This window comes from Filicampus tigris, chromosome 7 (assembly GCF_054856515.1).
Source record: "Filicampus tigris isolate MCC_2025a chromosome 7, RoL_Ftig_1.0, whole genome shotgun sequence".
Lineage (NCBI taxonomy): Eukaryota > Metazoa > Chordata > Actinopteri > Syngnathiformes > Syngnathidae > Filicampus > Filicampus tigris.
The window spans coordinates 23427297-23441670 of record NC_141223.1 but is presented as its reverse complement, the minus strand read 5'-3'; the positions used below and the strand labels follow the sequence as shown (position 1 = coordinate 23441670).

The 14374-nt window shown below is 41.5% G+C and overlaps 1 protein-coding gene and 1 long non-coding RNA gene across 13 annotated transcripts in view; one reads left to right on the top strand and one right to left on the bottom strand.

Moving 5' to 3' along the window:
- ryr1b (ryanodine receptor 1b (skeletal)) overlaps positions 1–14374 on the top strand; it is a 121551-nt gene that overhangs the window by 26932 nt on the left and 80245 nt on the right. For all 10 annotated transcript variants that reach the window (XM_086036382.1, XM_086036375.1, XM_086036381.1 and 7 more), the window contains 19 exons: positions 530–642; positions 730–829; positions 1136–1232; positions 1540–1614; positions 1804–1960; positions 2952–3116; positions 3220–3341; positions 3947–4133; positions 4423–4558; positions 4637–4732; positions 8719–8837; positions 9339–9472; positions 10136–10377; positions 10484–10676; positions 11711–11927; positions 12115–12219; positions 12411–12514; positions 13496–13579; positions 13659–13818. In XM_086036382.1, the coding sequence (XP_085892508.1) occupies positions 530–642; positions 730–829; positions 1136–1232; positions 1540–1614; positions 1804–1960; positions 2952–3116; positions 3220–3341; positions 3947–4133; positions 4423–4558; positions 4637–4732; positions 8719–8837; positions 9339–9472; positions 10136–10377; positions 10484–10676; positions 11711–11927; positions 12115–12219; positions 12411–12514; positions 13496–13579; positions 13659–13818 (2606 nt within the window). The remainder of the gene's footprint in view (positions 1–529; positions 643–729; positions 830–1135; positions 1233–1539; positions 1615–1803; positions 1961–2951; positions 3117–3219; positions 3342–3946; positions 4134–4422; positions 4559–4636; positions 4733–8718; positions 8838–9338; positions 9473–10135; positions 10378–10483; positions 10677–11710; positions 11928–12114; positions 12220–12410; positions 12515–13495; positions 13580–13658; positions 13819–14374) is intronic.
- Positions 1107–7836, bottom strand: LOC147145210 (uncharacterized). 3 transcript variants are annotated; one of them, XR_015087541.1, is made up of 6 exons: positions 7765–7836; positions 4599–4771; positions 4357–4520; positions 3937–4120; positions 2973–3095; positions 1107–1191 (listed from the first exon to the last, which is right to left on the bottom strand). It is a non-coding gene; the product is annotated as an uncharacterized LOC147145210 (long non-coding RNA). The 3 variants fall into 3 exon arrangements; XR_015087540.1 differs by lacking the exon at positions 1107–1191 and having other exon boundaries at positions 2800–3095; XR_015087542.1 differs by lacking the exon at positions 1107–1191 and having other exon boundaries at positions 2800–3095; positions 4603–4771.

Here is a 14374-nt window from a genome sequence, read left to right as displayed (position 1 = left end):
GCTTTTTGATCAGGTTTTTATAGGTGATATCACACAAAAATATTCCCCAGAAAAGCCATTTTTTTCCAACACAAAAATTTTTTAATTTCTTTGGAACCCATTGTCCATTTTTTTAAATTCTTGAAGTGACCATTTCAACCAGACTCAGCATTTTGGGAAAACTTGCTACATTGCTAGTTTAAACTGTTAAAACAACAAACCTCCGTTTTTAATAGGGGGCATGTTGCAGATCCAATACAATAGTTTAAAATCCGCCACTTGGAGTGTCCAGTAGTTTTACCCATCCCACAAGCATTAACACATTTCAACATATTAAAAAAACCCTTCTTAAGCACACAGTGATTAAGTATCATGTAAAAAAAACGTGATACAGTTGGGGAACACTATATATATATATATTTTTATATATCGGCGTTAAATAGAAAATGGGTCGCGTCTATTACGGTCCGTATCCCCTGTGATTAGCAAGGTTTATAATACTACTTTTGGAAATTTAAGATACACTAACTCTGTGTTTTTGTCCGTACAGGCGAGGCGTGTTGGTGGACCATTCATCCCGCCTCCAAGCAGAGGTCTGAAGGTGAAAAGGTCCGGGTGGGGGATGACCTCATCCTTGTCAGTGTGTCTTCTGAGAGATACCTGGTGAGACTTCTTGAAATACAAACATGGCATATGTTTTGTATTGAGTTATATTTGTTAAAAAATGACTCTCATCCCCCCCTCCCTTAGCACCTGTCCTATGCCAGTGGAGACCTGATGGTGGACGCCTCCTTTATGCAGACTCTGTGGAATATGAACCCCATTAGCTCTGGATGTGAACTATCTGAAGGTGCAAACACACCACAAACACCCACACACACACACTCACACCGATATATAAAAATAACTTACAATTTACAAACACAAAAACTTGGTAAGCCAGTACTGAAATGATGATGTAACTGTACAGAGGTACCTGAAGCAATGTGACAAAAAATGGTTTAGCTAAATAAATTACATTTTCAGAAAAGCCTTAGGAAAAATTCATTCAAACAAATCCTTAATCCAAACAACAATGCAAACAAGTTGTTTTTGTCCTCCCTGATGGATTCACTCGTATCAGACCTTTTGGTGGCCTGCGTTCTTCTGTTTTCAGGGTTCCTGACAGGCGGTCACGTTCTCAGACTGTTCCACGGCCACATGGACGAGTGTCTGACCATCGCCACACCGGAGGAAGGAGAGGAGAAGCGCAGGTGAGAAGAGCAAGACGCAAAAACATCTGTCGAAGCGGCAGAAAGTTCCCCTAGCTTTAGTCATTTATTTATGTATTCATTCATTCATTATATCATTTTTATTTGACATTTTATTTATATTGTATTATCATGATTACATACATATCTGTATCTATATTTTTATTTATATTTTACACATTCATTTTATTTTATTTTTCTATACTTCAAGCTTTTAATATGCAGCCAATGTTATTGTGTCATTCATATGAATTGTTTCTCATCTTTCTGCTATCTTATACAGTATGTCTTTTGTATGCGTGCGTTCCAGAATGGCTCACTACGAAGGCGGTGCCGTTTGCAGCCAGGCTCGTTCACTGTGGAGGTTGGAGCCTTTGCGAATCAGGTGATTATACATACATAGCAACACAGTGCAATGTAACATAACAAGAGAAGAAAGTTTGTGTTTGTTTTGTTGCACTGGTTTTTTGTAACCGCACAAGCTAGGGCTTGTGGATCCCCAGCATCTAGTTACCCCACTTTGAGAAGTACAGGATAAAAAAAATGGTGAATGTTTCTTCTCCATTGCCTCCAGTTGGAGCGGTAGCCACTTCAAGTGGGGGCAATCTTTCCGCATCCGCCACATCACCACAGGCCGGTACCTGTGTCTGGATGAGGAAAAGGGCCTGGTGGTGGTGGACTCGGACAGAGCCAACACCAAACTGTCTGCCTTCTGCTTCCGCGCCTCAAAGGTCTGATATGACTTTTTTTTATTTCATGTCTTTGTTGTGATACACTATACACAAAAAGGTTGGTGACATTTTACGATGAACCAAAAATGCACTGTAAACTTTACAGGTGAATTTACCATAAAATCTAGTGAATAACACACACCCGTGTATAATACCCCCACAATCTCCCCCAAAAAATCACATAAATCTCTGTACTCTTATGTACTTGTGTATGATATGGTCCCCCAATTTCCTGGTATACTTTCTTATCAGAGTGAATAATATGAATGAAGACTCAAAATATAATCATGGTTAAAAACTATACTCTTTTCCCATACGTCTTTCAAAATATTCTTAAAATCATGTTTTCAAAAATCTTGGCCTTTACTGCATGCTCTTTTCGAAATTTACCGAAGCTACTTTTTATTTCTTTACTTGGCTTTTGAATCTCTTTGAAACTGTTTGCAACTGATTTTAAATGTTGTGTTTTTTAATTACAGAATGTGAAGCATACTAAGCTATCATGTGTATGAAATGCATTATAAATCAGTGATTCTATTTTTTTTCCTCAACCCCCTGGGCTCTGCCTAGGCACTGGTAAACAGTGTGAACATTTTTCATTTCTTATCAATCCCTCTGTATAATACCTCCCTCGATTTGAGATATATAGATATATATCTTTTTAAACAATAATCTGTGTTATTCACGGGATTTATTTTCACACGCATTCAGTCACAAATAATTCACACATACTGCTGTGCTGTAGAACGTGAGGATGGTGACCCCAAGTGGACAAAAATAACATTTGCACCTCACATGCATATGTTTTGGTAATATATGCATGAAATTTGAAAAGAAATATGAATAATAAAATTAATATGTGGTTCGCTACGTCACTCCTGTAATGCGTTTTCGGTTTATTTTAAAATTCACTTGCAAGCCAAAATCTCCACAATTTCTGTGAGTAGTGTTGTTCTATTTAATATTTTGTTGTTTGGTTGGTACCGAGCAGGAGAAGGTGGACGTGGCTCACAAGCGAGATGTGGAGGGGATGGGCATTCCGGAGATCAAGTATGGAGAGTCCATGTGCTTCGTGCAACACGTGTCCACTGGCCTGTGGCTCACATACGCCGCGCTGGATGCCAAAGCTGCGCGTCTAGGAATGATGAAGAGGAAGGTGTGCTTGTTTATCCGTCTTTTATATTGAGACCATGCATGGTTCATTCCACCACAAATGATACAATATCACTGATAATCAACAATGTCCTCATTGCTTCCAGGTCATCCTGCACCAAGAAGGACACATGGACGACGCCCTCACAGTGTCTCGCTCCCAGACGGAGGAGTCTCAAGCAGCTCGTATGATTTATAGCACCATGGGTCTCTTCAGGCAGTTTATCAAGTAGGTCTATACATACATGAACTTACAAATGTGTTTTTCACCACATACAACCCCCCAAAACGACTTGACTGAATGGATGTAATTTATCTCAAGATACAGTACCACTTGTCTTCATCAGCGAAGCATCCTCTTGTAGGGCATGTATGGCTGCTAGCAAAACTGGTTCCCTTGTATTTATTGATGATGTGACTGCCGACAAAAGTATTAGGATGAATTCTGAAGTGTTTCAGGCAATACTATCTGCTCATATTCAGCCAAATGCTTCAGAACTCATCTGATGGCGTTTCACAGTGCAGATGGACAATGGTTAAATTCACTGCCAGACATTTTCCGACCCTCTTTTACCCTAACGTTTGAAAAAATGTGAAAAAAATATAAACAAGTTCCTGGGATTGAATGGCTGGACTGTGAAAAGACAAATCAACTCATCAATGGCAGTGAATGAGTTAATGCTGAAAGTCTGCAGTTAAAGCACATCTTGTTCATTTCATTTCACATCCATTGTGGTGTTTTTTAGAGCCAAAAACATTAGAATTGTGTCTATATCCCAATATTTATGGACCTTGCCGTAATGAATTTAAATGGATTTGTTTGCCTTGTCTCAGGGGTTTGGACTCTCTGAGCGGGAAGAATAAATCTCCGGGGCCTTTGTCTCTCCCTCTGGAGGGCGTCATCCTCTCTCTGCAGGATCTCATCTTCTACTTCCGTCCTCCCGAGGAGGAGCTGGAGCACGAGGAGAAGCAGACCAAGCTCCGCTCCCTCCGCAACCGGCAGAATCTCTTTCAAGAAGAGGTATGCGTGTTTCAGCGGCATGGCCGACATGCAGGGATCAGAGGCGGCAACAATACTCACACTTTATACTTAAGTAGAGATATTTGTGTATGAGCGCATCGCTAAAAGTAGGACAACTGATTCAACTCCTTGACTTAGTCTAAGTCAAAGTAAAAAAAGTACAGACTGAATTGCCCTGAAGTTTAAGTAATAATGAAACGTTGCCATCAATCATCTGCAATACCTGCTTTGAAAACTTGAAAAATCTCCTCAGCTTGTATTTGCCGTCTTCCCTGCGTTTCTCCATCAGGGAATGATCACCATCGTGCTGGAGTGCATCGATCGGCTCAATGTGTACAACACGGCGGCCCACTTCTCTGAATTCGCAGGCGAGGAAGCAGCAGAGTCCTGGAAGGAGATCGTCAACCTCCTCTACGAGCTGCTGGGTACAAGAATAACACTCACTGGATAAAGGCGGGCAAATACATGCATTTGACTTGATTTGTTTCCCCTCTTTTGGAAAGCTTCCCTCATCAGGGGCAACCGCTCCAACTGCGCCTTGTTCTGCGACAACCTGGACTGGCTGGTCAGCAAACTGGACCGTCTGGAAGCCTCATCAGGTATCACAATGTTCCTTTAGACAAGTGTTAAGTGGGATTCTGGACAAAAAGTTATGCTCTGTATTAGTAGAGGAAAATAGACATTTTTACGTGACTCGCTTTTTCACTTTTATGTGAAAAATCTTCATAAAAAGATGTAACGTCCTCCAAAATGAAGCGTTTTGGGAACGCATGTTATTGCAGTGTAGTTGACTTACAAAGCTAACAAAGTAGAGCTTCTTTTGTTCTTCAATTTAAAAAAACGTTTGTATTGCAGGTTTTTCTTTTCACACGCATTCAGTATGCCCTGTGTCATCCATGACTTACTCAAGCCTTGACGCTTCCTAGTTACTATTTTTAATGGACAATGTTTATTAAATGTTTAATGGACCTCATTGCCAGTTGAGCGATGCATCCTGCTGGTTTGTCACCAATATTTACTCTGGTGATAGCATACTCCTCGATGTTATCAGTGGGATAGTCTCTCCAGAGAAACCGTCGCAGGTGCATCTCAAGGTCTTCCAACCAGACTGAGTTATCCATCCTTTTAATGTCTCCTAAAGCAGCATGCACACCATGTCTGAATCGAAGTACAGCTCTGATTGGATTGAGTACATCTGATCCTTTAAGTAGTATATCGTTCATACTAAGGCCTTTGAACTTTTGACTACTATTCCACACCAGCCGGACGGGAGTAGTGACAGAGTGGGGATTTGGAGCAACAAGATGGCTGACATACAAACAAGGCCGTTCCAGTTACTTTTCATTTGTTTTGTGAGTCTTATAGCTGCACGTTGCTCAACCGTTTCATGCACTTTGAGTATACGCTGCTTTCCATCTTGGCTCTTTTTGTAGCCGTCGCTCTGTCCTCAGAAAAGTAGCTTGGACAGCACTTTTGTTGTTTGGAAGCCAGGTATTATCTTGTGTCCATGGATACTTTGTGTCCCAGTGTGGGGTGTTAACATGAGCATCTGCTTTGGTGTAGGTAAGTCCTTCTTTTATTATTTCCAACTCTTTTTCCTCAGCCAGTGTCATTTCCTTACCACCTGGTGGGCAATTACCACACCGGCATCCTCCACATCTTGGTTCACAGGAAGCACCGATGCTGTCCCATCGCCACCACTCGAGGAAATCTTTCACGGAGCCTGCTGTGACCAGCGTTTTTGCAATCATGTCCCATGGTATAGATTTTGATTGACTTGGTAATCCCTTCGGTTATCTCCTTATATTTAACTGCTGCTGTACACATTGATCGCTGGTGGGCAGAAATATTAATGTGCTCGAATAGATCAGGGTGAGCTCCCCCAACCATCTTGCCCAGCGGGCTGTCCCAAAGGACGAGCTCACCGACGACTTTTACTCTTTGCGGGGCAAGTCTTCCCTCACGATGACTGATTAACAGCTCAATCTCCCTTGGACGTTTCAGATCTTCTAGGGTGACATCCCGCGAAAAAGTGTTGAAGCTTTCTGGGCTCAATTTCCTCACGGACTTTTGCGATTTTGTCTAGACCATAGCAAACGAGTTCATGTTCCCCGTTCTTGCCCTGATGCGGTTCGAGTACAAACTCTGAGGAGAAAACACTTTGTGCTCGCCGTCAGAAGCATTCCACCAACGCCGCATAGAACCAAGGTCACTTCTTCACTCCGAAGCCTGAGCCGATCAGCAGCCTTGTGTGTGATGTAGTTGGTGTCTGAGGCCAACTCACTTTCTGACCTGCATTTGCTGTGACTTCCATCAGCATCAATACTGAGGTGGATTTCCCACTCGAATGTTGCCATTAGTGAATGCCTTCCTGCGTTTTATTGCCATTTCTGGAGACAATTCGGCAAGGAATTTTTCTTGGTCAACAGTCAGATTGTTTTTAGTCGTACTGTTCTTGTGACCGAAATCACTACTCTTCTCTAGTGGTTGTGGCACACTATTTTTCAGGCACAGAAAGTAGTGATGATCGGGAGGACCGCTTTTCCTTCATTCTTGGTTCCTGCAGAAGTACGCGTCTTTACAGTCCTCCCTCCTCGTATGCCACCCAAGACACATCTTGCGCGCTCCTAGTTGTTTCAGTGTGACTCTTTTCTCTGGAACACTAAGACTTGAATTTTCTGCAGAAGAAGAGTTTCTTGTAGTGCCTTTCATCACCACACACTCCACATGTCCTCTCAAACTCTTTATTTGTGGCCCTGGTTGAAGCAAACTTTTCATTTCTTCTTGTGGGGAATTTATCAGACTTGTTTGCCATTTTTATTTGTTCCAACCTTTCAAGCACACCTTCCTGCTACTTAAGGAACGCAATGAGCATATCCAAGTGATTGTCAGCTGTTACACCACTGCTTGGTTCCAATCCAATCCCTCTTCATAAAGTCGAGAAGTTAACTTTCTATAGCCCGTACAGCCAATGGATTTTTTATTGCACCGACATTGTTCAGTTCTGTGAGGTCAGTAACAGCCTTCTTAACTGTTTGGACAAGGTCAATGACTCTGAATCTTTTTAACTTCAACAGATCCTGTTGGTTCCCCTTGCTTTTGCAGGCTTTCCCAGTCTTTTTTTCCATCTGTAATACTCTCTTCTGTTGCCACTGAACACAGGAATTCTAACAATAGGGCTGACTGGTGATTGGGTTGGGGTAATTGGCAATTCGATCGCTCCGTATTGGCTGCTGTAACTTCACGTGCTACCCTTCTTGCAGTAACAAATTCTGCCTTCCGTAGCTCCAATCTGTTTTTCAACATACCTTATGCTCTTGATTCTGTCATTCAGAGGCCTTCTGTCTTCTCCAGGGATCCATCTTTCCCAAGCACGCATGGTATCTGTGACTTCTTTCAGCCTTTGCCCCAATAAGTCCATGTGAATGCCAAAGCTTTCAAATTTACTGCTTAAGACAGCTAATTCTTAGGCTACTCTTCAGCACCTTGAATGGTTCCAATAACCTCTCGTTCGCCAGAACAGAAGCAGGAAGCAATTTACAATAGACACCTCAAGGGCTTCTTCCACCAACAAGAATAAACTAAGACACTTGGTCATATATACTGCTACTGAAAGTTAAGTTTGACTCACCAACAACGTCCCTGCGCTTCTTCCTCTGCACTGAATTAGCGTGTGCCAACACACCTGTTTTGAATTGGCCAATTAGTGTGGTGAGTTTGGAGCATCCGTCCAACACTTATGTTGGGCTCCACCTTTTGTCTGAATACGGAATTACATTTTCTCTTGTTTTGTCTGTTTCTCAAGGAAGTTGTTGTTTTGTTTTCTTCTTTCGTCACCTCTTCGCCTTTGGCAACACAAGGACAAGAACAAACATAAAGCAAATGTGTGTTTCTGCAAAAGGTGTGAATTTATGGAACAATTATGAAATACAACTGAAAAGTTGTGAATTATTTTCGATATTTGAAAAGAGGTTTAAAAATATAGTATTACAAAAATCTATAAATCATGTATAAGTGAATCTCTTAACTTACTGTCTTTAGGTTTTTGGTTTATAAATATAATTATCTATACACGTGTATAATAGGGGCATGTCTGTTTGTATTCTTACTTTTGTTTTTTGTTTCTATTTATAGCGTTTACTTTGTATATATGTAAAAATAAGCATTGTTTTTAGTTTAGTTTTTATTTGCGTTAGTGAACAAGGGGTAGGACTCAACAAGTTTTTTACTTCTTCCTACTCCCCTTGAACATATAAACTTTACTCAATTAAGATAAGTATTGATCTTTTATTTTGATTTTTGTTTTTTCTTCATGTCTTTCATGTTGTGTTTATATATATGTTCAATAAAAAAATCAATCAATCAATCAATCAATCAAGTGCTATTTCAATATATTGTAATATTTTCTGTAATTTAATAACACCTATTAAAGTATTGATCTTTTATTTTGATTTTGTTTTTCCTTCATGTCTTTCATGTTGTGTTTATATATATGTTCAATCAAAAAATCAATCAATCAATCAATAAATCAATCAAGTGCTATTTCAATATATTGTAATATTTTCTGTAATTTAATAACACCTAGGTATTCTGGAGGTGCTCTACTGTGTGCTCATTGAAAGCCCCGAGGTTCTAAACATCATCCAAGAGAACCACATCAAGTCCATCATCTCTCTCCTGGATAAGCATGGACGGAACCACAAGGTTTTTTTTTAGATTTTTTAATACTACCCTCAAATGCAGAGGTGGGCATTCCGTCAGACCGACGGACCGGTCCGTCAGTCCGTCACTGACGAACGCCCGTTTCACTGATGAATGACGGGACGTGGTTTAAAATAGACCGACTGACGAATGACGGAAGTGGGTTTTCATCCGTCAGTATAATTGTCACTAACCGCGTCTGTCAGTAACAGACGTCCGTCACTGGCAGACGCCTGTTTTTCTGATGTTTTTTGGGAGGACCGACTGATGGACCAACGGATTTCTGACGGACTAACTGACGGACTCAAATGATGGACTTACTGACGGATAGACAGACTGAGTATTCCAATTTAATTCGGGACAAAAAATTACGGACTGACGAATGATATACGGGTACTCTGGCCGCTGATAGATGACGAATGAGACACCAGCAAAATTTAGTAAAATGCCTACCTCTGCTCTTATGTCATTTTACTCATATATTTTTTGATGCACCGCCTTTAGGTTCTTGATGTCCTACGCTCTCTCTGCGTGTGTAACGGTGTCGCTGTGAGGTCCAATCAGAACCGCATCACTGAGAACCTGCTTCCGGGCCGCGACCTCCTGCTGCAGACCAACATTGTAAATTATGTAACCAGGTACACAAACATTTTCCATTAAGTTTCTACACTACATTTCTAAAACGTTTTACACTAAGTACCGCTGAAAAAAAATACTCATCTCTCCGAGTACCACCATCATGACCAACATTGAAATACTGTAGGGTAGCCTCTCTCCCTCTCCAAAATAATTTCAATGCAACTAAACTATACTTAACAAATGTACTTTACCGGATTAAAAAAAGTTCAAGTCAGTGTGACATTAGACACGGATACGTAGAGTCGAGTAGCGTAGCCTCACATGTACTCTACTCAAGTAAGAGTACAATTATTTTAAAATGACATAGTCCTCCAAATAATTACTTGAGTGTGAGTAAATAAATATTTGATAAAAACAAAAAACAAAACTCAATTACTGAGGAGTTGGTGAGTAACCCAGAGGTGAAAGTCAACTAGACAAAAATATGAAATGGGAATGTACAAATTCAGATATTCCAGTCAAAAGAAAAAGTATGTTTCAATAAAACATCTCTGACAAATACAGTGTGCCCCAGACATGCCTTAAGTAAATGTAATGGAGGAAATGTAGTGCCTACACTATATCGCAGTTCCCCTGTTGTGGTCCCCTGGTGTTTTATGCCTATTTTATTTTTTTTGAATGTCTGCTCTAATCACGATGATGATGATGTTGTCTGTGTTCAGTGTCCGGCCAAACATCTTCTTAGGTACGTGCGAGGGCTCCACGCAGTACAAGAAGTGGTACTACGAGATGATGGTGGATTACGTGGAACCCTTCGTGACGGCGCAGGCGTCGCACCTACGCGTGGGCTGGGCCATGACCGAAGGCTACAGCCCCTACCCCGGAGGTGGGGAGGGCTGGGGAGGCAACGGCGTGGGCGACGACCTCTACTCGTACGGCTTCGACGGCCTTCACTTATGGTCAGGTAAGCTCGCATGCGTCAAAGCTCAAGGCCAGGTCCGACCCTGCGCTCCATTTCCTGCTGATGATCTGTGATGAAAACAATAACGTCTCGTGTTCTGTCCAACCAGGCACGGTCGCCCGTCAGGTGGCTTCACCCACCGCGCACACTCTGGCCGCGGACGACGTGGTCAGCTGTTGTCTGGATTTGAGCGTGCCCAGTATTTCCTTCCGCATCAACGGACACCCAGTCCAGGGCATGTTTGAAAACTTCAACGTGGACGCCCTTTTCTTCCCCGTCATCAGCTTCTCAGCGGGAGTCAAGTAAGAGCAATACTTATTACAGTCTACAGTCCCCTCCAAAAGTATATTATACATTGTTGCTGTCATCAACTTCTGTTGATAGCCTTGGCCGACCGGTTCGATGTCTGTTGCTCAGAACACCAGTAGTTTCTTTCTTTTTCAGGACATTCCAAATTGTTGCGTTGGCTATGCCCATTTTGGTGAAATTGCTCTGATCGATTTTCCCTCTTTTCTCAGCTTCAAAATGGTTTGCTTTTCTCCCATAGACAGTTTTCGGTCTTCTTAACAGCAAATACAGTTTTCACAGGTGAAACCCAAAGACTAATACAAGCACTGTCTAATGTTTACGCAATCAGTCCAAAAGGCAACCTGAAATGAAGAATGTGAAACTAAATGTTGGTTGAATTGGTTAAGAAATTTGAAAGGAGTTAGGTAAAATAGCTCTCATTTTGGGAATGTTATTGTGAAAATGTGTGAATTTAGGGAATGTTATAATATCTCGGAACATTGGAATTCTGAAAAAGTGGGATCTGGAAAATCGTTACGAAGATGTCCGAATGAGTTGAACATATTGAAGTGGGTAAGAAATGTGGAAGAAAGCTATAAATATGCAAAAATCCTCATTTGTTGTAATTTTGTAATGGAAAATGTGGAATACCATAAAATACTGTATGGGAAATTTGGGAATGGGATCAATAGTTCTGTACATGTCCTACATGGGAAGAACAGTTTGAAATTGGAATGATGTGAATCACTTTAAAAATGTGCAATGAGGAGGTAAATATGTAAAACGTTGGGGATGTTGTCGTGGAGAATGTGGTGAGGAGGAAAATGTGGGAAATTTGAGAATGTGAATAGTACACAGAATATCCAGAATCAGCCAGCAATTTGGAAGTAGGAACGGTTAGAATCGATTGAGAAATGTGGAAGGAGTAGAATTCTCAACAGCATTCCACATTTACTCAACTTTGATATAATTGTGACGGCTCACCGCAGCATATAAATCTGACATCCCTGCAGCATTTTTAACTTTCCTCACTTCCTGTTTTGTCCAGAGCTCGCTTCCTCCTGGGCGGTCGCCACGGAGACTTCAAGTTCATGCCTCCACCAGGCTACGCACCGTGCTACGAGGCGCTCCTGCCTAGAGAGAGGATGCGCATCGAGCCCATCAAAGAGTACAAACATGACTTCAGCGGCGTGCGGAATCTGCTGGGCCCCACCCTGTCGCTCACCCACACCTCTTTCACACCCTGTCCTGTGGACACAGTTCAGGTGAAAACAACAACAACAACCTGTTTATTATTATTATTACAGTATTGTATATTACATTATTGTATTATTTTTAATGCAATTGATTATTGTAATGTCTTTTCTTTCTTTCAAGTTTCAGTGTGCACTACAATTATTATCTATCGGTCGGTCTGTCTTATCTATATAATCTATCCATCTATGGCTGTAGATTGTGTTGCCGCCACACCTTGAGAGGATTAGAGAGAAGCTGGCGGAGAATATTCACGAGCTGTGGGCGATTACCCGCATCGAGCAGGGATGGACCTACGGGACTGTGAGTGTGAAATTGGATTAATGTAATGACTCAATAAATAAATAAATAAGTAAACAATATTCATTCACTACATCAGTAGTCCCCAACTACCAGTTCGGGCCATTCCGGGACGCCCACAAATTTGGAAAAAGGAAAAACGTTTTAAAAATGTATTTTGCTAATGAGTAACTTACTGTAATGATCTTTCCCAGATCAGAGACGACAACAAGAAGCTTCATCCCTGCTTGGTGGACTTCCAGAGTCTCCCCGAGCCCGAGAGGAACTACAACCTGCAGATGTCCGGAGAGACTCTTAAGTGAGCTTCTTTACGACTGGGACTTGACAAAAATGAAAAGACTCGACACTTGACTTTGACTTGAGAGTTGAAGACTCGGGACGGGTGTTAAACAGAGGCGGGCATTTGCAAGCGCTTTCGTCCGTCTGTGAGTTCACGTCTGTATTTCAGGCCCGCCCGGTCGGTCCGAGTGAGGCAAACGGCGTCGAGAACGGACTTACTGGTATCACGTCACACACAGGTGCCGCACTCCTGACATGCAGAAAGAAAAAATAAAAATAAAACAGTGTTGTATACCTTTCGGTTCCACAGATGCAATGACATGCACCCCATTTTGTTTTTATTTCACCGATCACCATGCTGTGCATGTGTGTGTCTTTTGTTTTTATTTGATTTTTTTTTCTTTATTTGGTGGTGTGTCGGCTTCCGCGGCGTCTGTTTGTGATGTGAAAATTACATCGCCGATGAGGGACTGACTGGGGCCACGTGGGTCGGCTGGAAATACAGACGGGAACTTAGTGATGGATAGACGATGCCCCCCTCTGGTGTTAAACATAGATACAGTTCCTATTAGAAAATACTCATCAATGACTACATATTTGAACTGCATAACCTTGATTACCTTCCTAGATATTGTCTTTTATCTCCCTCGTAATCGACATGATAAACCGAATTAAACCCCTTAATCTTTATCTTCCACTCAAAAGATGTGCTCATCTCAAATCTAAACCAGTGCAAAGCCTCCATCTAAAGAGATATGCCGATCATTATGGTTTACAAACCTGAAATTTATAGAAAAGATGGATGAGACCCTCTTCCATGTCTACCCAGTGAAAAATGTACTTGAGGAATATTTACGTCGGTGCCGGTAAACAATTGGATTCCAAAGCAGTGAATGAGTTACGACTTGAGACTGACCTAAAACTTGCAAATGCTTAACTTGACTTGATCCCATTTCTGGAAGACAGTTTTGGTGACATCTGACTCCTTGTCCTCTCACAGGACACTCCTGGCTCTGGGCTGCCATGTCGGCATGGGCGACGAGAAAGCCGAGGAGAACCTCAAGAAAATCAAGCTGCCAAAGACGTACGTGCGCTAATGTGTTTTGATGGTTGTCACAAATACTTGACAGGTGCGGGGAAAAACTGATTTGTGCCTTCTGTAGCTATGTAATGAGCAACGGATACAAGCCCGCGCCACTGGACCTTAACCATGTCAAGCTGACACCCAACCAGAACCAACTTGTGGAAAAACTGGCAGAAAACGGACATAATGTTTGGGCAAGGGATCGTGTACGACAAGGGTGGACTTATAGTATAGTGCAGGTAAGAAATTCATTGCATAATCTCTATATTGTTAGTCTACTTGGTGGAGGTCTGTCAAAATTTTCAGTCCATTTTGGCAAAACCTCTTTAGCATTCTGTATTTCCCAGTACTGTTTGAATGGCCATTTTAATGGTTATTGGTTACGTAAATTGCCAGCCTGTCTGCCTGAAAAAAACAACCAAAACTAAATAAATCAGTAAAGACTCGTGACTAATTGCAGCAGTCTTTTTCATGTTCCACCATCAAATCTGTGTATTATATGTACGTATGATACTTCCCCCCGGTGGACAATGACACCAGCGGTAGCAGCACAATGACCATTGAAATAAAGCATAAATTAAACCATATGAACTGAACCTTTTTAATCATTTACATTTTATTTAACTCGGTTTTGAATGTATATTTGTTTTTACAGTACATCACTGTAGAGTGTCAAAAACACAGTTCAAAAATATTGGTTTACACAGAAATGGACTTGAAATCTGGGCCTGTTTGGTTCAACACAAACCCACCACAGTATTTTGTTGGCAACAGGTGGAAACACAAGATAATTGC